The sequence below is a fragment of the Zeus faber genome, assembly GCF_960531495.2.
Source record: "Zeus faber genome assembly, chromosome: 10".
NCBI classification, from domain to species: Eukaryota; Metazoa; Chordata; class Actinopteri; order Zeiformes; family Zeidae; genus Zeus; species Zeus faber.
Window position 1 is genome coordinate 1226064 of NC_137199.1, and position 25329 is coordinate 1251392.

The following is a 25329-nucleotide window of genomic DNA, read 5'->3' on the forward strand; positions in this document are numbered from 1 at the left end:
GCTGACATGTGCAAACCATTTTCTCCTCTATGTCAAGGGGGACATTCGTAGTCCTTTCTCCAAGCGATTGGAGCATTCCGATGCAGCACAGCAAATTATGGTGGTGTTCAAGGACAACACGGAGGAAAGGGTACAGCCAGACTGCTTGCCATGCTATTGATGTTTCAGAGTTTATTAGAGTTTTATTCAATTCATTCATTGCGATAAATAAGTGCATAGTGAAGACAAAAAAAAAAAGTGTATATGTGTATAAACTTTATCTAGTCTGAATTTTCAAAGATTCCCTTTACTTCACCCCAAATATATCAAACATTGGGATGTGATTGGTCTTGAATGCCATACAAGTTTAAGAAAATAATAAAAAACAAAATTCAAGGAATACACACCAATAAACCAATAAACTCAAATATGTCAACAAGGCAGGTAATGCTAGCTGTTAACACTAATACTCAAATATGAATGAATTGTATTTATTTTTTTTATGTAACTATATACACATGTCAGTGTGCTGTATAAATAATATAAATGGTGTGGTTTGAGCCGCCACACCTGTCTTTGGTCTAGGTAATTGGGCCCAGGAACAGAGTTGCTGAATGCCTGTTGCTCTTTAGACCAATTAACCAGCAGCAGGTAAAACCCTGCATCCCCCCCACACACACAGGAGAGGAGCCCTTATTATGACATGTTTTACATCTGTGCCGGGCTTGTTCTATCTTGCTTACTGTCTACACTCTCTGGTGTGTTTTCAACCCCATCGCCTGTGTCTCTGTCGGAGGGCCCTGAAAACGCCACTCGGATGGCCTGTGGCAGGCGGGACTGCTGCAGTAAATAAATGCATTTATTGACTACTAATTACCAAAAAAAAAAAATGCAGTTCTGTCTCTGTATTCTGTATTTACACATTGAAATTGCCTGGATGCTCGCCAAGAACTTCCTGGAACTGAGGTCTACGTGAATCACGTAGACTTTGATCAAGCATTTTGAACTGCTGTTGATGCAACTCTACATGGCTCTGCATTAGGGTTAGACAATCAGGCAGAGTAGGGGCGGGTCTTCCTAGAATGTGGGCGGTCACCCAACTTGATGAGAGGACTGACAGATTGCATTGTCCTTTGAATTTTAATACCAAAAGAGTGTGTTGACAAGTAAATGCAATTGCACAAAGCATTGCCATTTGAATAAAGAGACCAAAAACCACGGCAATATGATGCAATTGAAATGAATAGCAATTGATTGAGCTTTTATTTTAAGTTTTCATCAAAATAATTCTAATTTAATTCAGGATTGCATTGCCACTTTGCATTTTGAATTGCCAATTGCAAAATGCGTTTTAAATTGCACATTGAATTGCCAATTGCAAAATGCATTGCCATTTGAATAAAAATGCCAAAAATCTTACATAAGATTCAGCCTTGTTTACCATTTTTTATTTGAGATATAAAAATACGGTATTATGTAAAAGCTCTGAATGTTGCGGCTCCGGAGAAAGGAGAAGATTGAGTGACTTGGAAAAGGAGGTTGGCACTACTACTTGGCAGCCCACTGCTACGTGATACTAAGATGGGTCAAATGCAAAGCACTAATTTCCCCCTGATGAATTAATAAAGTTAGCCTGATAATCATCCTTAATTTCTATTTACTTCGACTTAATCATTGAGTTTGAAGTTTCTTCCCTCTGAGGCGTTTTCAGAGACTGGGCAGGGTCCTTGTGATTTTCTAGAAGTAACTCTCTGAAGTTGTTTTTGTAACGTGTATTCATGGCAATGTGACAGCCAGCCATGATGCTCTTAACTATCTATGTTGCTCAATGTTGACCATATGTGCAATACAAATCTGTTAATAAAGGGGAAAGTGATTTTGATTTAATCATGTGCATGAGAATTATGGCAAACAAAAACATCTGCGCCAAATGTGGATGACTTCTGATGGATGACTTCTGTTGTTTTCTGTTGGTTGCACAGCTTGATTCCGTCATCACATCACAATGTCCCGCATACAAGAACGCTAATTGCCGTGATGCAATTTCTGGTCACGCCAAGTAAGCCCTGAATCACAAACAAAAAGTGTGAGGGGCTGACGTGTTAAAGTATACAAAAAAATAAAACTCAAGGTTCCAAATCAAACTGCAAACTTAACAAATAATACAGCCGATGGTCACTTTCGAGTACATTTTACCCGCTAACCATTGCAAATGTTCTGTGAGTTTATTGGAGGATTGCAAACCAAATAGACTATTTGTGTATAGCAACTCTTCTTTCTTAAAATGTGTGACAGCCACAGGATAGCCAGGTGCCATATAGAGCCTATTGTTGCCATACACCCCAGATGCACATTTCTTTAAAACCAGTCACATCCATTCAGTTTACATACAAGTTTATAATATGTCATTCATATGTTTATTATAGTTGGCATCAATTCTTTCACACACAGTAGTCAGCTGTCTTGTGTTTACTAGCCTCTCCCAATATACACTATGTTGGAGGAAGGAAGTAACATATATGTATGTATACATAAAACATGTATATCTCTCTTTAGCTTTAATATTCTCCACAGATAATAGTAATTGAATCTGCTAAAAAGTGTGGTGATTGGCGAAAAAAGCATATCTGGGCAACGTGATTAATGCATTTGCAGAACCGTGGCATGAATTTTATGGGATCTACGTCCTTGATTGGATGAAGGGGAAAAGATTGTGGTGTTGTGGGTGTTTCCTGTGATCTTTGTAAAATGTCCATTCCTACATTACTGACATTTTCATCTCATAATTTTTCATTGAGGGATAGTGAAAACAGATTGTTTGTTTTTCAAGGAGATACTCATTAACATTGTCATGAAAAAAGGGGAGCCAGCAAATACTTGCCGTCAAAATTTTCATTGACAAAAGTAACACGTAGCCATGGGTAGGCTACGTTACCCCTTATCACTTGCAAAAGATAAGTAACTTTCAGTCACTTTAAGTCATGAATAGAAAGAGTTTGTGATATTTTATTATTTTAAACCATTTTTGCGACTAATGTTGAGGATGAACATTTAACAACATCTAAAATCTTTTTAGAGAAGATCCAAAGAAGATCCATGTGAAATGGGTATGGGTCTTGCAAGATTAAACCAAAGGAAAACATTAGCGTCGACCAGAGAAGGAACCACAGAGTTGAAGGCCACTTCCAGTCAGGCGAACTCGCATTAATGGCTCGTTGTCCCTCCTCCTGTTACCAGGGAGTCTGAGCCTGTTGCAGATCCTCAGATTTTTCTAATTGGTAAACCAGACTCTCAACCCATACTGGACACATTCCGTACAACCGTTATATCAGGAAGACCTTGTTGCTTCTCATCAAGCTGGTATGATCAGTTTTAATGGAGACAAAAAAGTAAATCAACATCTGTAAGAAATTGATTTAGACTCTGGAAATTGCCAGGTATAAATTAATAGCAATCCCTGCTCCTGTTTGTTACATCGTATTGTTAGACAATCTTCACGTATAGCATACATTTATTCAAAGTTTTGTCTTTGAATTTCTGCCTATGTGAGGGAAGGCTTTTCACAAGGGCAATTGTTTTAGACTATAGGTGGATTCTTCAAATGGGTATTTAAGTTTGTCAGTCCTGCGTACGGAAGATCATTTTTTACAGTGTCCCCTCTTTAGAGACCCCTCGTGAGGTTACTCGCTGCGAATTCCCCGTCCCTTGCCTGGGATCCCTCAAATGGCTGTCAGCTTTACTGCATCCCAACCTCAATTCTTCCTGGGGTTGCTTACTTGCTGCTCCTTGTATTTTATTTTTTGTTTTTAATTTGTTTCAAATTAAAAGATTTTAGCGTTTCATACACGGGTCCGGCCATATAAGTTTTAAGGTTCATTTAGACAAGGCGAAGCTCTCGAATTGATCTTTTTTTCTTCTGCGACCAACCGACCAATGCAAAACTTGCTAGATTAAGACTCTTCTTGTCAATTAACATTTGGTCGACTATTTGGAGGCCGCCCTAGTACCCCTATATCTCAGCTGTCCGGATGCGCAAAAGACCCGTGCATACCAGCCCAATTTTTTCTAACCTATGTGTGTTAATTTGAACTATTCTAAATTGACAGGCACGTGTTCACAACTTTTAATTAGTATAAACCATTCCTCAATGTCTCCATATAACGAAGTTTCCGCTGCTGCTCAAAGTTAAACAAAGAGTGGGAGCCAACTCGTTTCTGTATACGTTGTTTAACACAAAATTAATTTCTGAGCTCCATGCATCATAAGCAGGCTGTATGATTATAATGTATTTGCATTATAAAAACAAATGGTATTACAATTGTCATATATTGGTAATGGTAATTAGTAGTATCGTTAAAGAAGCTAATATTAAAAAGATACATAACAAAAAAGTTGTGAATAGCTATAAAATGTTCAAACAGTTTGTCTGAGATCATTGCCTTGACGTTCAGGTTGGTAGGGGAACGTTGCTGTGTCTGGAGTTAAGTAATAGGTCGGATTTTCACAATTCCAAAATCTAGATTTTGATGCTTATAAAAAGTATCATGGTACTCAATAGCAGGATTCAGACCCCAAATTTTGTTTTTTTTTCTTATCATAAAGGGGAGTGTCACCAGAAGTATAAGGAACTGAAGAGGAGAGAGGAGGAAATCGATCGTGAGTTAAACTCCATCAGAATAATCATTGCAGCAGTGGTCAATTATTAAGCCACAGCACCTAGATGTCATGTTTAACATATTTTTATTTCATTTATTATTGTGCAGAATTCCTGGAAGCATTCCAAGACGCCAGAGCTAAGGAAATAAACAGGAGCACATTAACCCAAGTTAATATTGTCGCCCTCCTTGAACACTCCAGCAGGGTAAGTAGTTGGTAAGGAGAAGGAGGGTTGTTAAATTATTTTATTGAAAGAGGGAAAGGTGTGTAGAAGGGGAATTTAGTGGAGAGTACGGATATATTTCTATAGAGTGTGCTGTGAGAGCTCTTCTTCTAAGATAACAGATCAGATAAGATAACACTATCAATCCCCGGGGGGAAATTAAGGTGTTAATATGGACACTTTTATAAACAGAAGTTAACACTTATACAGCTGACTAACTCGTGAGCCTAATATGGGCAGCTGGAAGTTACGCCAAAGTAAGTACAAATAGTGTATAACAGTGGGTTGCAACAATACAGAATAATATTACTAGCAATAAGCTGGTATAGTAAACATGCATAGTCATGGTATAAGTATATCTATCTACAGTCCTGTGAGATAGGAGTAAATATGTTTTATTAATAACATAACAACAATAATGGTAATAGTACTAATGGTCATGACAGTATCAATAGTAGTGATAGTGGTATTACAGCAAATAATAATTTATAAATATAGCTGCAGGCTATAGACACGGGGTCTAGTTTAGTCAAGTTTGGTACTTATTACAGTTTCCCGGGTTCTCTGACACAATACAATTTTCTGAGTTTACGTTGAATGCCACATCGGTTTCCTCTCGGTGACGGACAGGTGACCATTTTGTGCCGCGTCGTGCAATGATGACGTAGTAACGGAAGTATGGTGACGCGGTGAAGACTTTCTCTGAGTCTTTGAGTCCATGAAACGCATCATGGACAATTTGTATCTCATGACTTCATCGAATCCCGCAAAGTAAGGAGGGACACAGGGTTAGATGCGAACAGAATGCCTTCATTTACAAAAAGAGCAAAAGATATAAAACATTGATAAAATATCAACCGAAAAGCCATGCTGACTTTAAGCAGGTAAGACGATACACAGACAACTACACACTGGCGATAATCGTTTTTGGGGTTTTGTGAAACACAGCACGAGTTACAGTTTTCTGAGTCTCCATTAAATGCAGCATTGGCCCAAGTTGTCTGTCTATCCGTGTCCAATGCAATTAATCCAAGGCATTGACCAATCTAAGACTTACCTTCAGTCCACAGGTGGCTGGATGCGAAAATTTCCGACAGACGAAGCTTGGACTTATATAACTTTGGTTGATAATGTCACAAAGCTCCCTGCTCCTGAAACTAAGCAAATCACATCAACATTCTTCTACTTCTGGTAAAGAGGTTTTTCACTAATTTCTGCGCCAATGTACATCGATATTGATCGAAAAATAAATCCCAAATATTGCTGCAGGCAGCAATGCATGGGGTCCAGGTTAGTCGCAGCGATTGCACCAATGGCATTAATGGGACCATTTGAAGACAGTTCAATTAAACTTGGTTATTAATGCACTGCGCTTTATTTAAAGGAGAATAAAACAAAGCGTGGAAGGAATCTGTCTGGTTGTCTGTCTCGACAACCATTCATCCGATCTACTTCACACTTGGCGGGTGTATTGCTGGGTGCCCAAGGACGTGCAGTTTTGAATTTTTGTGCAATTTGGACACACTTCATGTGTAATATTAATAAACTTTAAATGAACAACGAACAGCCAGCCATGTGGCGGCCCTTCAGGGCTCTGTGACTGAGTCACAAAGTGTGTCTCGAACCACCATGCTAACGACTGATTCATTGACATTTGGTTAAACTGCGCTATTCAAAAGACTTAGAAAGTCTTACATTTTGAACGGGTATACAGAGTATACTAGATATAGTTTAGTCTCGATATTTATTCTGCAGAATAAAGATAAAGATACAGATGCAATTCAAAACAGTGATGCTTGTCTGTCTGCCCTTGCTTCTACCAAAGAGGCCTATTTACCGATGAGAGCTTGTGTGCCATTGGTCAGGTCAGTCACAAGACTGTGCCCCCCCCAATCATATCCCATATTCCACATAATCCATATGCCCTCATACAATGATTTAACAGTTAAACTCCGGTTACACATACAATCTTACTGTGCTATAAAACTAACCACATTACTCTGTCAAGCCCCCTGGGGTTATCCTTTTTTCCACACAAGGTTGAGTGAAGATGGAATGTGGTCTGGTCTTGTCACAATACAATATAATTGTTAAAGAACAGTGTCTTCAATGTGAGTTCTAAATGAGTCATTAAACCAAAGACAATGTATTTTAAAGAAGATACTAAAAGGCCATTGTCTTGTATAACACATATGAAAAATCATTCAAAGCATTGGTCATCTGCATTTTCTCTAACAATCCCTTATTTTGTTCCTAATGGAACAATACCTCAAAGAAAATGCAATAATGCAAAGACTTTCATATGATTGAGGCAAAGAAATCAGAAATTGATGAATAATGAATATAAATTGAATACAATTCAATTGTGAGACTGTAGAGGTATCCCAATAATTATATGTTGTTAAAATCAACTGGGAACACGTAAATAATAAAAACTCATAAATAAATTTATAAAAGATAAAAATAAAAGACATCCCAGACAGAATCCTTAGACATCTCCACCGCAAATTGGCCAAAACTTTCTTCCCACATTTTTCTAGAGAAGAGTGAAATACCATTAAGGGTTTATCTTCACTATACCATAACAACACACTATGGTAAAAACCCAAGTTGCACCAAGGGGAAAAAAATGAGAGTGAAATCATTCTACAATTCTAACTAGAAAAATAAAAAAAATCATGAATCAGATTATGGAATAAATAAACATAGAGAGATTCCACATATTCATAATGCTATGCAGATTAAGCAATGGTTATCATTTAATAATGACAACAACATTTGTGTATGAACATAATGACTAACACATCCTATAAGTAAGGACAAATATATTTAGACAAACATCTTTACATCTCAACATCTCAATGTCTCAACCTCTCCGTCATCACCAAGTTCAAGTGAGTATTTGTCACATACATATACATACAGTCATACATATAGGCAGTGAAATGTCATGACACCGGTGATTCCGCACAATAACCTCTATAAGCTCTAAAAATACTAAAATGTGATCATAATGTGGTCCAAACCCACCACATAGTACTCTTAAGTTTAAATCATCGTAGTTGAACTTTTCAAGCGCTTCAGTAGCAAGTCAGTAGCAAGCAAAGCCACAACAGCTATCGCTGCCAAGCACTCATGTGAATTACCATCAAAGGGAAGAAGAGAAGTTGGAGTAGGAGCGGGCACCACCTCAAAGTGACATGAGCAAAGTAAAAGTTGCACATGTTGATGATGGAGAGTTGTTGACAGAGAGAAATGAGCCAATTTGCTCTGTAGCAAGATAAAGGCTACAGCATGTAATCAACCCAATAACCACGGCACCAAGTTCCTGAGCATAGTATGCAACAAGACGTAATTAATCTCTGTAAGAGTGCAACTACACAGCTAACATAAACCCATCTCCCTTATCCCCAGTTAAAGTAATCCAGCAAACCCAACATAGAGCAGGTGCAAAAGCTTGTTTGGAAGAGAAAAAAACGTTCTACCGCCTCAGGCATCCAATCAATTCCATCTGATGATGATAAGCCCTCCCATGAGCCATTGCTAGTAACGGCTGGGCAAGTGGTGCCTCATTCCACATTTTGAAAACATCAAAAACCACAACAGCCTAAGAAAGTTATGCCAGGGTGAGACCCTGAGGAGAAAAGAAAGAATAATCGGAAAATGCCGTGACTCAAATAGTGCACGTTATTTTGTGCCGGCTGGAGTTATCATGGAAAAAAAAAAAGAATATGTAACCATCTTGTTCTAAGTATTTTAGGAAGTCCTGTATGTCCACAACACAAGCAGATTAATAAACCATTAACATTTGGATTAATGTGCTCCCATTAATATACTCAAAATCAGCTAAAAATAAATGTCCATAATGCAGCAGAAAACACTGCTGGTGGCTCCACATAACTTCAACAATTAGTTTAGCAACTAGGTAGGATAAGAAAAAAATTGTGATTCACATACCATACCAACAATATTCCTAATTTGTTTACATTATTTTCACTTATGCCCTTAATGGTTCAATAAATAACTGCAAACAATAAGCCTGAGATTTGAGCAGTCATCAAGCTAACCGATAACTGACTGGCGTTGATCAATAACATTTTATCAACCATCCATTATCTCATGGTTGATTTGAGTTACCTAACTCCTAATAAATCACATGAATTATGTGTTAAGCTTTGAACTGCTAGTCTTACCTTTTGGCCAGGGAGTATTTAACTAAGTCACATCATTCTGCAGTCTGTTGAGAGAAATTGGTAGGTTATTCGGCATTTCCAATTAAGTTAACAGCTTTACTTTAAAAAAAATAATGAATATATGACAATAACAGAGCCAGCATTCAAATTGAGACCATCTAAAACCTAGAAGGGCTATTATTAATCCTGTTTCTGCTTAATAATATAATTTACTAACTATTGTAACCATTTCCTAAAGTTTGGAAACATTTTATTTAAATTCACCAAAACTCTTACTACAATGTCGGGTTTTAGAGAAGATTTAATACGACTGTGTACTATCAGAATAGACAGAATGAGAAAACAACAGCTGCAAACACACACACAAAACAGCCCCCTGGTGATCATTCAGCATTTCCAGCAGGACTTGAGGCGATCAGTCATCCCCCAGCCCCCAGTTGGAACAAAAAAACATTCTGATTGTAGTCATTCAGTTTGATGTTTCGTCTCATGCAGTGACATCACCGAATGTGGGTCCAGATGAGCATAGTTCGTTCGGGTCCTCAACTGTGCACAACATCTTTCTCGATTGTGCACTTGTGGGACTTGGAGGGCAAAACACTTCATGTTTGTTGGTGGAGGGGAGGAGCAGCAGAAGTTGACGCTTGCATTTAATTTAACACAACAGAACTTTGTTTGTTGTTTAGAAAGTGTCCCAAGTTATTTAGCTTGATGTTGGCCAAACTGGATCTCTGTAAACAAAGTCTTGGCAGACCTTCTCTGCCCTACAAGAGTAAAGAGTCTCTCAGCAGGCTACCAGGCAGATAGGAATTTCCTTCGGGTCTCGGTGAAGCCCTGGTGTGCTTAATGTGTTTGTTGCAGGCATTGTCAGAAGATGACAGGAGAGGTCTACCACAGTAACAGGCAGTGTCAGAAAGATAATTACTCCAGGGTTCTCTGACAACAATGTCTCTTAATGATAACACCGTAATCATTGAATCAACTTCTGAACAGTTCTTCAACAACTAGGTCAATTTAGGAGAAGGTCACATTTAAATAATAACTAATCTAGATGATTCCGGTTCCATAGGACACTCGATAATATCTGACAATAATTTAACGATGGAGCTCAATATGAGGTATCTAAATTTAATAAAGGTCTCTCCATTTATATGCTTGCATGCATTTCTTCTCACAATAATTCCAATTTAGCCTATTCAAATTTGTATTTGCGAATCAGTTAAATACACATTGCAATAATACCAATAATTGACAAGGACCTTTGAATGCTGGACATTCCTGCCTTACTCAATTGCAGAGCAATTCTCCTTGAAATCCAATTATTTTTGGATTTTATTTTTTTTATTATTTTTAACCTGTGCTGTCAGCATGCTGGGCATACAACGCAGAGTATTTGTATCCTATTGAATCCAGGACAGAGTTAGTCTGCAACTGGTGTTCAAGTTTTCAACCTGCTAGGCAACTCTTTATTTATTCTTAAATCATCAAGAACTGCAGCAATAACTCTGTCCTGTGGACGACCTATAGGATGACAAGAGAACATAGCCGCCACCAATACCCCTCTTTAGAGAACTAGTTTACCATGTTTGGGTCGATAAACAACTAATCACTACTCCAAGAGGGGGAGATTCACCGTGGGTGAGACAATTAAACATAGCACCAAACAACATGTACACGGAAAACATAAACATCCGACGACAATATGGATTGAAAAACAGAGTTGATCAGGTCCGGAACAACTGGAACAGCAATTGGGTAGGTGGCCTCTTCTTCTCATAGTTATGGCAGTAAATGAGGGAGGAAAGGAGAGGAATCCAACCAGGAGGGTGCTGGGGTGCATTCAAAGCAGGTGTTGGTCCACATCAGGCCCCAGGTCAGCCCCAAGGTCAGCCCCCAGGTCAGCCCCCAGCCGCCGAGCATGCGGACTACAGAACAGAGGGCGGCAGACGGCACCCCCACCCACAGCCCGACCCCCCAGCGACGAGAGCGTCAGAGGGCAGGTACTGGCTGGCTGGCTGTGCTACGCGCGGGGCTCACCATGTGGTTCGTGGTTGGCGGTCTCCTGTCATGCCACCCACGGCCTAGGTACCTGCCCTCTGACGCTCTCGGTGCTGGGGTGCATTCAAAGCAGGTGTTGGTCCACATCAGGGCTGGCTGGCTGGCTGGCTCGCTGGCCTTGACAGGAGACCACCACCCACGAACCACATGGTGAGCCCCGTGCGTAGCACAGCCAGCCAGCCAGCCAGCCATCTATCAAAAGTGATGAATTAAACGGCCACCTGCTGGGGGGGTTCCGGTTTGTTTCATTTATCAAGTTGAAACTAATCGGCCCATCATCGGAATTCCAATAGGGTGGATTTCTGGATTAGTGATTTTGGACAGTGCAGAGTTACTTGTTAAGAAAAGGTCGATTCTAGAGAAACTTTGGTGGGGTGGTGAGTAATATGTGTATTCTCTAGAATGTGGGTTATTTGATCGCCAACAATCCCGAAGAGCAAGATCACTCATGTATTGTTTTATAGTGTCCGACAAACGCCAGGATTTGGAAATATTTCTGGTTTGAGAGCGGTCTAAATTTGGATCCAGTACTGTGTTGAAGTCTCCTCCCAATATGATAATTGATTTAGAAAATTCTAAAAGTTTTGAAAAAATATTGTGAAAGAAATTTGGGTCATCCTCATTGGGGCCATAAATATTAGCTATGGTTAATTTGATGTTACCTACAATCCCATTAATCATTATTAAACGCCCTTCTGGGTCTGATATTGTGGTTTTATTTTGTTATGGGATACTTTTTTTGATCAATATAAATACACCTCTTTTTTTTGAGTTGTATGATGCGGAAAACATCTGATTAACCCATTTACCTTTGAGTTTGAGGTGCTCAGATGCAGTGAGGTGGGTTTCTTGCAGTAGACAGAAGCTGGGGTTCATCTTAGTGAGGTGAGTTAGGATTTTGCTTCTTTTAGCAGGTGAGCCCAAGCCTCTCACATTCCAACTAACAAACTTAATGGGTGTCATTGAAGCTAGTTAGGGGGTGATGGCACAGTGCATCCAAGGTAATAGCTTTATACTACCGTTCCCATGCTTTCCCATAGATAAGTCTGGGGTGTCCTCCTTTACATTCCTTTTCATTGCCATAGTATTGTAGGAAGTTTGTCGGGATACATAACTACACAATCAACTGACGAGTAGACAAAGAAAAACACAGAACATTAACGGATTACAAAAACATAAAGTGAAAGACATTATAGAGTGAGAGTGATAGGAGAAGTAAGGAGAGAGGAATTAGGGAGGTGAGATGATGAGAGAAGTATGGAGGGGGAATTAGGAAGGTGAGATGAGAGTGAGCGATATTTAAAATCCTGACATAGATAGCATGCCTATTCCTACATCTTGCAGTATATAATAAGTGGAACTACAAGAATACATACATTATGATCAGAATAACCGGGGTGTGGTGGAGGAGTCTCGGTAAAACTGACTGTCTACAGTGGGGCAAAAAAGTATTTAGTCAGCCACCAATTGTGCAAGTTCTCCCACTTAAAAAGATGAGAGAGGCCTGTTATTTTCATCATAGGTATACCTCAACTATGAGAGACAAAATGAGAAAGAAAATCCAGAAAATCACATTGTCTGATTTTTAAAGAATTTATTTGCAAATTATGGTGGAAAATAAGTATTTGCTCAATAACAAAAGTTCATCTCAAAACTTTGTTATATACCCTTTGTTTTCCAATGACAGAGGTCAAACGTTTTCTGTAAGTCTTCACATGGTTTTCACACACTGTTGCTGATATTTTGACCCATTCCTCCATGCAGATCTCCTCTAGAGCAGTGATGTTTTGGGGCTGTCGCTGGGCAACACGGACTTTCAACTCCCTCCAAAGATTTTCTATGGGGTTGAGATCTGGAGACTGGCTAGGCCACTCCAGGACCTTGAAATGCTTCTTACGAAGCCACTCCTTCGTTGCCCGGGCGGTGTGTTTGGGATCATTGTCATGCTGAAAGATCCAGCCACGTCTCATCTTCAATGCCCTTGCTGATGGAAGGTTTTCACTCAAAATCTCACGATACATGACCCCATTCATTCTTTCCTTTACATGGATCAGTCGTCCTGGTCCCTTTACAGAAAAACAGCCCCAAAGCATGATGTTTCCACCCCCATGCTTCACAGTAGGTATGGTGTTCTTTGGATGCAACTCAGCTTTCTTTCTCCTCCAAACACGACAAGTTGAGTTTTTACCAAAAAGTTCTATTTTGGTTTCATCTGACCGTATGACATTCTCCCAATCCTCTTCTGGATCATCCAAATGCTCTCTAGCAAACTTCAGACGGGCCTGGACATGTACTGGCTTAAGCAGACACGTCTGGCACTGCAGGATTTGAGTCCCTTGCGGCGTAGTGTGTTACTGATGGTAGCCTTTGTTACTTTGGTCCCAGCTCTCTGCAGGTCATTCACTAGGTCCCCCCCGTGTGGTTCTGGGATGTTTGCTCACCGTTCTTGTGATCATTTTGACCCCACGGGCTGAGATCCTGTGTGGAGCCCCAGATCGAGGGAGATTATCAGTGGTCTTGTATGTCTTCCATTTTCTAATAATTGCTCCCACAGTTGATTTCTTCACAACAAGCTGCTTACCTATTGCAGATTCAGTCTTCCCAGCCTGGTGCAGGTCTACAATTTTGTTTCTGGTGTCCTTTGACAGCTCTTTGATCTTGGCCATAGTGGAGTTTGGAGTGTGACTGTTTGAGGTTGTGGACAGGTGTCTTTTATACTGATAACAAGTTTAAATAGGTGCCATTAATACAGGTAACGAGTGGAGGACAGAGGAGCCTCTTAAAGAAAAAGTTACAGGTCTGTGAAAGCCAGAAATCTTGCTTGTTTGTAGGTGACCAAATACTTGTTTTACTGAGGAATTTACCAATTAATTCATTAAAAATCCTACAATGTGATTTCCTGGATTCTTTCCCCCCATTCTGTCTCTCATAGTCGAGGTGTACCTATGATGAAAATTACAGGCCTCTCTCATCTTTTTAAGTGGGAGAACTTGCACAATTGGTGGCTGACTAAATACTTTTTTGCCCCACTGTTTATATAATTTGTCAACAATCATAGATACGCGTCTACCCTTCTGCCGGTTTTCCTTCAAGACAGGATACAGCACATTTCTTCGGCCGTTGATCTCCCGGGGGAATTGATCGTTCATACCCAGCGTGGTTCCTTTCAGTTCCCGTCCTTTGCTTTTAACCAGCTCCTTGTTCTTGAAGTGTTCAAACTTAGCAATGATGGAGCGGGGACGGTTCCCCATGCGGTGTCCCAGTCCATGAACTCGGTGAAAGGTGATCTGCTTCATGGTGTCCGTCGGGAGTTTCAGGGCGGTGCGGAGAAAGTCTTTCACCCTTTTTTCTTGGGACTCGGTGTTGTTCTCTGGGATCCCAGAAAATATGAGGTTGTCCCACATACTTCTGGATTGAATATCCAGGATGGTCTCTTTCATTATTTTATTTTCTTTTTCTACAACGTCCATCTCCGCTGTGAGACGCTTCGCGGAGGTTTTCAGATCCGCGTTGTCTTTTTGCATCTCGCCGACCGCACAGTGCAGGAATTCAAGGCTGGCTTTGATCTCGGTAATGTCTCGGAGAAGTGGACCGAGCATGTCCAGCTTCTTGTTAATCTCATCCAAGACACTAACCTCTACGGCACCCGGTATGAGATCATCAGCTTCCGTTGCTGAGTCGATCTTCCATCTTTTCGCGGGATTATTGGGGTCCTGGTCCTCTTCGTCACGTAGGCTTTATAAAAAAAATCGATATAATCCTCGAGGTCCTCAATTTCCGTTTCCCTTTTTTTAATATATATATATATCTATATATATATATAAATATTATTTGCAATTCGCTGTATTATTTTGTCTGATATGGAGCTACAGCATTAGTGTAGCAGGGCGCCGCCATGTTGGGTCTTCACTCACTACTCACTTCCGCTTCCGTCTTCTCGCGAGATCACAGCATGCTCACACTTCACACAGCATGCTCACACCTCGATCTCGATCTATCATGCCAATAGTTTTTCCATTGAGATGTATTCTAATAATAAATGTAACCATTGGGATGTGGTGAGATTATCTCTGTTTTTCCAAATGAGTAATATTATTCTCTTGGCAATTGTTAAGGCGGTCAAAATGGGTTGGTGGTGTTTGAATGGTGGGTCAACTGAGGAGAGGTCACCGAGGAGACATACAGTCGGGGAGACGATAATACTGTGACCCAGAAGGGTTTATTGCTTCTTGGTGATGTTGGTCCAGAATGCTAGGATAGGTGGGCAGAGCACGATGGCATGAAAGTAGTCATCTCTGGGATAAAGGGAACAGTGAGAGCAAACGTCTCAATTCACAAAACCCATTTTGAATATTTTGTGTTCCGTGATATGAGCTCTGTGCAGAATCTTAGATCTTAGATCTTAGGAAGAGTTGCACTTTGGAATTACAGGTCATAGAAAAGGTGTTGCTGCAAATGAGCTTCCACAGGTTGCTATCGGTGGAAACAGCAAGGTCTCCTTCCCATTCTATTGTAGGTAAAGAAAAAGTGTCATCTCTTTTTAGTAAATGTTACGATCACAGCTAGGAGGGACCCAAATGAACGACACACAGACGGTAGGCAGACCGGGTTAAACAAAGGAGGTTTATTAGGAGACACAGTGGAGACGACAGTAGGGTCTGGTCGCGTTGGAACGAGTCAGAGCCTGCGGGTCTATCGAACCAGGTGGAGCAGGACAGGAACGGTGACGACTGGGAAGGAGGGATCCAGGTTCCGGGTAGGACAAGGATAAGACACTTGGATACACAGACTCGGATCTAGGGACTAGGAAGGAGCCAGGAGAGATACGAACTTTGTTAAATTAGCAGACGATCTGGCGATGAGTGACTGGGGAGCCGGAGAATAAATTTGACTGTGATGATGAGTCTCAGATGTGTGTGTGGAATTTGCCAGAGGGAAGAGCAGCAGATGGGGAGAGAGTGGCGTTGGGAGTGGCGCTCTAGAGGCGCTGGGAGGCCGTGGGCTTGACAGTACCCCACCCTACCCCCCTCTAGGGACGCTACCTGGCGGACACCTGGAGCTGGGGGGACGAATCCTGTTGAAAATCCCGGATGAGGGAGGCGTCCAGGATGTTTCCGGGGGACCCAGGAATGTTCCTCTGGACCATACCAGTCCCAGTCCGGAAGGTAATGCAGGACCCTCCCCCGGCGGCGCATGTCCAGCAGGCACTGGACAGTGTAGGCGGGATGGTCATCGACGGTGCGGGGGGGTGGTGGGGGCTGGACGAGAGGGGAGAGGGGACTGGAGACCACTGGCTTGAGCAGAGACACGTGAAAGGTGGGGTGGACACGGAGGGAGGGAGGGAGACAGAGACGTTCTGCACAGGGGTTGATGATAGACTCTATAACAAAGGGGCCAACATACCGGGGGGTGAGTTTCTGGGAGTCCACCTTAAGTCCTTCGTGGAAAGCTCCACCTTCTTGCCAGGCGTACGCAGGTGCGGGAACCTGGCGCCGATTCGCCTGCTCTTGGGACCGGGTGGACGCCTGGAGCAGGGCAGGGCGAACCTTGTTCCACGTTCTCCAATAGCGGCGGATGTGGGCCTGAACCGACGCCACCGCAATCTCCGTCTCCTCTGAAGGGAACAGAGGGGGTTGGTAGCCCAGGGAACAGTGAAACGGGGACAGGCCGGTGGACGCGTTGACTAAGGTGTTGTGGCCGTATTCGGCCCACGGGAGCTGGTTGCTCCAGGTTGGTGGTCGTGAGGCAGCGGAGCATGGCCTCCACCACCTGGTTCGCCCGCTCAGTCTGGCCATTGGTCTGTGAGTGGAAGCCATAGGATTGACTGAACTGCGCTCCCAGGGCCGAGCAGAAGGCTCGCCAGACCTGAGAGATGAATTGTGGGCCTCTGTCCGACACCACGTCTGCGGGGATGCCGTGTCGCCTCGGCCACCAGCAACTCAGCGGTCTCCTTGGCAGATGGTGGATGGTGCTGTTGCCACTGTATGGTAGGAGGCCGGTGACGAAGTCCAAAGCGATATGGGACCAAGGGCAACCCGGGATGGGTAGGGGTGTAGGAGACCGGAGCGTGGTCGGGTGGAGGTCTTATTCCGGGCGCAGGTGGGGCAGGCGAAAATGAAGGACTGAGTGTCTGGAACCAGGGTCGGCCACCAGAAGCACTGTTGGATGGCGGCCAGTGTGAGGGTGACAGGTGAGGTGGGATGCGTGAGCCCACTGAAGGACCTTGGAACGAGCAGAGCCGGGACAAACAGACGGTTGGGGGGTCCGGTTCCTGGGTCGGGCTGGCGCTCCTGCTCCAGTGACTCGATCTCCCAAGTGAGTGTAACGGCAAAACAGGTGGGAGGGAGGATGGGGTCAGAGTCCATAGTGTTCTCTTTAGCCGTGAACACGCTGGACTGGGCATCGGGTTTGTTGTTCCTAACACCTGGGTGGTAAGACAAGAAAGACAAAAGAAAATTAAAATTGCCGAAGAATAGCGTCCACCTGGCCTGTCGGGAGTTGAACCGTTCGCCGTCCGGATGTAGGCCAGGTTGTTGTTGTCCGTCCAGACGTCGAAGCGGTAGTTCGCTCCCTCGAGCCAGTGGCGCCACTCCTCCAGTGCCCGTTTAACCGCCAGGAGCTCCCGGTTGCGTCACGTCATAGTTTAATTTGGGTGGGGTGAGCCTACGGGAGGGAAATGGTAGAGACAGCGCACCCTGCTTACTGAAAACAGGGGCCAGGTCCAGATACTGCTCAGGAACGGAGGACAGGTCAGAGTTCTCGAGGGAAGCCGGCAGAGTGCCAGGCAAAAGGGCCGAGGCGTAGTGTAGGGCAATGCCGTGGCAGTGGGTTGAGATAGAACACCATAGTTTTCCGGTGGTTCCTTGATAGTAGCAGCTCGAGGGGGATCATCTGGTGCTCAATCCAGGTCAGGTGTGACGTCGTCAGGCCCTTGACCTCCAATGGTGCAGGGAGAGGAATGGGCATCAAGCCCAGGTAGCGCGCCACTCCCAGATCTAAGAAGCTCTAGTCCGCGCCAGTGTCTATAAGAGCAGAAAGTGAAAGAGTCAATCCCCTCCAGGAGAGGACAGCTGAAAGCAAAGGGCGGACCGGGGGACTGAAAATGGAATGACTGGAACGTACCTCCACCGAGGAGCCCAGAGGTGTCCCGACTGACTACAGTATTGACGAGCCAGTCTGCATGCGGCGGGCTCGTTCCTCGGAGGAGATCCGAGAGCGGCATGGGCTCGGGATCAGGTAGCCCTGGGGACTACGGAGGTGTTCGGGAATGGTCGGCGCCGGAGACCTGGGCGTGGCCAACCAGGTGTGAGGCGCGGGCTGTGGTCCTGCCCCCCTCTTGCGCCGGCGCTCCTGGAGCTGGTTGTCCAGACGGATCGTGAGGTCCACCAGTTGGTCTAAGTCGGCGGGCAACTCGTCCCGCAAGTCATCGTTCAGGGCGTGCTGGAAGATGTCCTGAAGGGCTCCGTCATTCCAGCCGCTCTCTGCGGCTAGAGTCCTGAACGAGTGCGGCAACCCTGGCGGAGGGAAAGGATGTTCTTTGCGGCCTCCTTGCCGTGAAACGGGTGGTCAAAGATCCTCCTCATTTTGTGGGTGAGGAGGTCGTAGGAATGACTCTTGGGACCTTGCCAATCCCACACCGCGGAACCCCAGGCGACAGCCACTCTCTCAGGGAGGCAATGAGGTAGGCAATGCAGGCGCCGTCGGAGGAGTAGGACGACGGCTGTTGTCCGAAACACCACCGCGGACTGGACTAGGAACGCACGGCAGGTGCCGAAGTCGCCGTTGTAAGGCGCCAGAGCCGGGACGTGGGACTCACAGGGAATGCGGGGGGAGCTGGGAGCCATGGTGGGGGGTGGAGCAGGAGCCAGTAGAGCCAGTGGAGCTGGTGGAGCCGGCTGGATCTAGAGGCTACTCATGTCCACCGAGATGGTCCGGAGGTGGTTTGCGATGTCCCGGAGGGCTTGTTCATGCTGACCTCGGAGCATGCCCTGGTCCCGGAGTATGCAGTGGAACCCCTCTGTGTCAGCTGGGTCCATGTTTTTGGCCAGATTGTACTCTTACAATCACAGCTAGGAGCGACCCAAATGCACGACACAGACGGGATGCAGACCATAATAAACAAAGGAGGTTTATTAGGAGACACAGTGGAGATGACAGGAGGGTTCCGGTCGGGTTGGAACGGGTCCGAGCCGGCGGGACTATCAGACGAGGTGGAGCAGGACAGGAACGGTGACGACTGGGGAGGAGGAATTCAGGTTCCGGGTGGAAAGACGGAGAACCAGGCTGGATGAAGCAGGACGGACAGACTTGAACGAGGAGAGGAGACAGGCAGGTTAGGACAAGGACGAGACACTTGGATACACAGACTCGGATCTAAGGACTAGGAAGGAGCAAGGAGAGATATGAACTCAGGTAAGCAGCAGACGATCTGGCGATGAGTGACTGGGGAGCCGGAGAATAAATATGGCGGTGATGATGATGATGAGTCTCAGGTGTGTGTGTGGAATTAGACAGAGGAAAGAGCAGCAGATGGGGAGAGAGTGGCCTCTAGTGGCGCTGGGAGGCAGTGGGCTTCACAATAAAAGTTTGTATATTCTGGGAAAGGGATTTTTTAAATGAGCCGATATGAGTAAGATTTTCAATCATCGGAGGTGGTTGTAGGATGTTGTTTGTCAATTGAATTTTAACTTAGACACTGCTGTAGTTGAAGAAATTGAAGGAACCGATATTATACCTTTGTGTTAAGGCTGGGAAGGATATAAGCGAATTGTTTTCAAAAATATGTTCCAGATGAGTTATTCTCATTCTAATTTTAATTCTCAATGAGTAATGAGTCTTTTTCAAGACCTGAAGATTATTAGTCTGTTTTTAACCATAAATCCAGGTTGTGCCAGTTTGAGGTGAAGTTGTTTAGAGATAGAGTGTGACCACTGAATTTGAGGAATCTCCACCAGGATGACTCGTTGGGATGAATGGGTTTTTTAAACAATTATGTTTCCTTATTGATTCAGTAAGGAATTGGAGATCAGATGTTGATAACTCCTGACATTCTGTTCATTCAATGTCTCACCATACATGGCCTAGTCGTTGCTCTGGTTGTAACCATTTAATTATAAATTGAAGACGGTTTGCTAGATAGTAGTATCTGAAGTTCGGGGCTGCCAAGCCTCCGCAGTCTTTCTTTTTCTGTAGTGTTGCTATTTTAATTCTCTGTTCTGTGTTTACAATAGAATTTATTGATTATTGAGTCTAGTGTATTAAACCAATGTACTGTTGGTTGTACAGGGTCATTGAAAATTGAAAAGTTTTTAGTACTATGTTAATTTTCACTGCTGCTAACCTACCAATTAGTAAGATTGGTCAGTTGTTCCATCGAAATTAGGTCTTCTTCAATGGATTTGAGCAATGGAATAAAGTTGAAGGTAAACAAATCTGACAGATTGGTGAAGATATTAATACCAAGGTATCTAATGTTGCCCATTGTTCAGGAAAGTTTCTGGGTTACAGCATTCCAGTCCTCCCCACTGAGTGGTAAGACCGTGGTTTTAGTCCAATTCATGGAATAGTCTGAGATAGCTGAGAATTTAGATAGATTGAACACTTCCAGTAGGGATGATTTTGGGTTTGACAAGTACAACAAAACATTGTCTGCATATAAACTGATTTTGTGATTTTTTTTGAGTTTCCTGTTTGTACGTTGATGTGATATTTTTAGTTTTGACGGTTGACCGATTCGAGGAGTTCAATAGAGATGGTGAATAGTAAAGGGCAGAGCGGATATCCTCGTCTTGTGCCGCGTTGTAGAGTGAAACGCTGTGAAGTGTAACCATTGGAAATGACAGAAACAGATTGAGAGTAGTACAGGATTCTGATCCATTGAATGAGTGACTCCAAAGCCAAATTTGTTGAGGGTGGAAAAGAGATATGTCCAATTAACATGATCAAATGCTTTTTTGGCATCTAAAGAGGCAATAACAGTATTTAAGTTGTTCCTTAGAGATATGCTGATCAGACTGAATAAACAGCGCATATTGCTGGATGAGTGTCTACCCTGAGTGACAAAGCCTGTTTGGTCTGGGTGAATTATGGATTGAATTACTTTTTCAGTTCTGTTGGTTAGTGTTTTACTAATAATCTTTAAATCACAAGTAATTAGGCTTATGGGTCTTTAACTGGAGGTGAGGGTTGGGTCCTTATTGGGTTAGAGCAAAACCAAAATGAGAGCAGTTTTATGTGCGGAGGCATGGTGGAGTTTGACTTAATCTCTGTAACCATTGTGATGAATAATGGAGATACAAGTGGCCAGAAGTGTTTATAGTATTCCACTTGGTAGCCATCTAATCCAGGTGATTTATTGTTGGGCATAGGAAAGAGAGCTTTCCTGAGTTCTTCTCGAGTATGTGGTTGATCTAATGTGGTAGCCTGCTCTGTGGAAAGTTTAGGGAGGTCAATTTCATCGAGGAATGAGTTAATTTTTGATAAATTTGATTCATTATCAGAGGGATATAGCTTATTATAAAAGTCTCTGAATATGTTATTGGTGTCTTGTATGTTATTCTACCCTGTTGATCTTAGATGGCTGTAGTAAGTGTTTTTTCTCTCTTCTCGTGTCCGTTGCATAAGGAATTGTCTTTTGATGGATGATACTATCAAGTTAAGATGTAATATTCTGGATCTCATTTCGGATTTGCCCAGTGGGTGAGTGGGCTTGTTGGGAGTGCAAGTTTCATTGTTGTTCGAGTTTATTTTGTCGTTCTTGTCCTTTCTTTTTCTTGTAAGTGGAGAATGAATTAATACTACCTCTTAAAACTGCCTTCGCTGTTTCCCAGAGTAAGGATGGTGATATATCTGTGGTGTCATTTAGTTCAATAAAGAAAGTCCATTCTCTGGAAAATAGATGATTCCATTTTTTATCTGTCAAAAGTGAGGCGTTAAACCGCCACCTGCTGGGTGGGTTCCTGTTAGTTTTATTTATGAGGTTGAAATTAATTGGCCCGTATTCCTGGATTACAATAGGGTGGATTTCAGGATTAGTGATTTTGAACATTACAAAGTTACTTGAAAAAGTCGATTCAAGAAAAGCTTTGGTGGGGTGGTGAATACTATGTGTATTGTCTATTATGTGGATTGTTTGATCCCCAACAATCGCCAAGAGCAAGATCATTCATATATTGTTTTATAGTGAACGGTCTAAACTTGGATCAAGTACTGTTTTGAAGTCTCCTCCCAGTGTTAGAATTGAGTCAGAGAATTAGCCATAAATATAAGCTACGGTTAATTTGATGTTTCCTAAAATTCCGTGAATCATTATGTAATGGTTTTATTTTGATATGGGATACTTTTTATTGATCAATATAGAAACACTTAGTTTTTTTTTGTATGATGCAGAAAACATCGGATGTAGTGAGGGGATGGTAGCTCAGGAGGTACTAGTAATCTAAACGTTGCTGGTTCGATCCCAGGCTCCTCCTGCTAGCATGCTGTAGTGTCCTTGAGCAAGACACTTAACCCCTAATTGCTCCTGATGGCTGTGTCCGTCGGTGTTTGAATAATTGTAAGTCGCTTTGGATAAAAGCGTCTGCTAAATGCAATGTAATTGTAATTGCAGTAGACAGAAGCTGGGGTTCATCCTGGTGAGGTGATTTAGGATTTTGCTACGTTTAGCTGGTAAGCCCAAGCCTCTCACATTCCAGCTAACAAACTTAATGGGTGTCATTGAGGTTAGTTAGAGGGTGATGGCACAGTGCATCCAAGGCAATAGCTGTACAACCGTGCCCATGTTTTCCCATAGATAAGTCTGAGTTTTCCTCCTTTTTATTCATTTTTACTGTCCTAGTATTTCAGGGAGTTTGTAGGGATACATATCTACACAAACAAATGAGAAATTGACAAAGATAAACATCGAACATTGCAGAGTTAGACATACATATAGTGAGAGACTGAATAGTGTGAGAGTGATGAGAGAAGTAGGGAGGGAGGGATTATGGAGGTGAGATGATGAGGGAAGTAGGGAGGCGGGATTAGGAAGGTGAGATGATGAGATTAAACAATATTTTATATCCTGACATAGATAGGATGCAAATTTCTACACCTTGCATATATAATTACCAAAATTACCAGATTACATACATGATTATCAGAATAACCAGGGTGTGGTGGAGGAGTCTCGGGAATATCATACTGTCTATATATAGTTTATCAACAACCAGCGATACTCGTTTACCCTTCTGCCAGTTCTCCTTCAGTATGGGGTACATCACCTTCTGTCGGTCATTGATCTCCCGGGAGAATTGGTTGTTCATACCCAGCGAGGTTGCTTTCAGCTCCTGTCCTTTGCTTTTAACCAGCTACTTGTGCTTGAAGTATTCAAACTTAGCAATGATGGAGTGGGGACGCTTGAATTCCAATTCTGTTGTCAATCCTTCGGGTCTTCCCATTCAGAAGCAGTCACATCCACTCTGGCCAAAAGTCAAACTTCAGCCCAGTGAATTGTAGTTCAATGCTTAAAAGCTGTGTAATTAAACACTGAATAGATGGGTTGGTTGATATCCATCAATACACATTTACAATATTAATCGATTCACAAGATATTTCCAAATTAAAACTTTACATTTGGATGCCCAAATTGGAATGCCCAAATTAAAAGCCAACGTAGAAACATTGAAACAGCGTTTCAGTTTTCAGTAAGCGAACGTAAACATTCCATTCCATTACCTCTCTAGTGCACAAAACAAAACTAAACTCTTTGTTAACCTAATTGCTAAGCTGTATACCGTGTGTCAACAGCTACCTTATTCAATATCAAGTTGCGATAACTTCTAGAGTGAAAAAAAGTGCTGTTTGATTATACTTAAACAATTACTAGCCTCCCAGAAAAATTAACCGGTAAGGATTTGAACACACAAATACTACTGTATGTCACAGCAAAACTGACAATTCACTCATGCAATATTACAATTTAATGTATAATTTCTAGTCTATACTGTTTACTTATTTATCATATCCTTTAATTTAGAATTACCAATTATCTTATCTCAACCAGCAGATCATTTTGACACAAGAACACAAAACAAAAAACTCAAATAGAGAAAATAAATAACTCAAATCACTTTACAAACCAAAAACGAATGCATTTCTGCTGTTATTGTGCATCATATGTGCCCTATGCGACGTCACAAAATATATTTGTATGCTGTTTTTCCTAATTCATCAATTTGGAATGTTTCGCGATGAAATCTATTAATAAATCACAAACTACAGTTCTGAAAACAAACACTCATCATACTCCTCATCTTTATCAATATTGCATTAATAAACCAACAGACACTTTTTCCAGCAACTTAGGATCTGCTACAACTCACCACACAACTATGATCACTATCACAGGTATCTCTCTGAACATAATCCAACAGTTCGAACTGTTCAATATCCATTCATACTACCTTAGCATAGACTACTGTTGTTATTTGGCACTTAAATTCAATTACATTTTTATTTAGTCTGCTAAACACCACTAGTTAACCATAATCACACGGAGCACCATTTGACATTAGTTAAATCACTCTGTCCTGTAGCTTCCTCTGCTGAACCAATATCCTACTAAAATGACATCTACAACTATTTTTGCTCCCAAGTCCATCCTAAAAAAAGAATCCCAAAAGCATCATGTGCTTACTTTTCCACTTTCATTGTCTTTCTCATCAACTTCCATAATCATTTTAGTCTATCAACTAGCTTTACAGCTCTCTCTCGCCTTGTTATAATGTTTTCAAATTAGATAAGGCCTTGCAGTGTCCTTTCCAGCAATCCCACCAGATACTTATATTATAACGCTACTGTTTTACCAGGGACTCATGTGTGAAGCTGGTTTGACATGTTATGTACAACACACATACCACACTTACCTTTTTGTTCATTCATTCGCTTGTTTCAGTGAGATTTTATCAGCAAGGTAGCTAGCATACCCCACTGACATAAGACACTGATAAAATTGCTCCGAACTCATCTCATCCATAAGCGTTCCAGTGTGGTCTATTGGCCATTGATTAAAAAAATAAAAACAAAAAAAACAGACGGATCTCTTGATCAATGCAAATTTGGCAACTTTATCCACGGTCCTCCAGTCCTTCCAGGGGGGGATTTCTAAGCTTAAAAAAGCATCTTCAATGGTCCTCTAGATCGATGCAATCTTTAAGCTTACTCAAAGCGTTTTCCTTAGAT

The 25329-nt window shown here is 42.4% G+C and overlaps 1 protein-coding gene across 2 annotated transcripts in view; it reads left to right on the plus strand.

Moving 5' to 3' along the window:
• The window catches only part of ift74 (intraflagellar transport 74), a 126149-nt gene that overhangs the window by 72395 nt on the left and 28425 nt on the right, over positions 1-25329 (plus strand). For both annotated transcript variants that reach the window (XM_080008332.1, XM_080008333.1), the window contains 2 exons: positions 4582-4635; positions 4743-4840. In XM_080008332.1, the coding sequence (XP_079864458.1) occupies positions 4582-4635; positions 4743-4840 (152 nt within the window). The remainder of the gene's footprint in view (positions 1-4581; positions 4636-4742; positions 4841-25329) is intronic.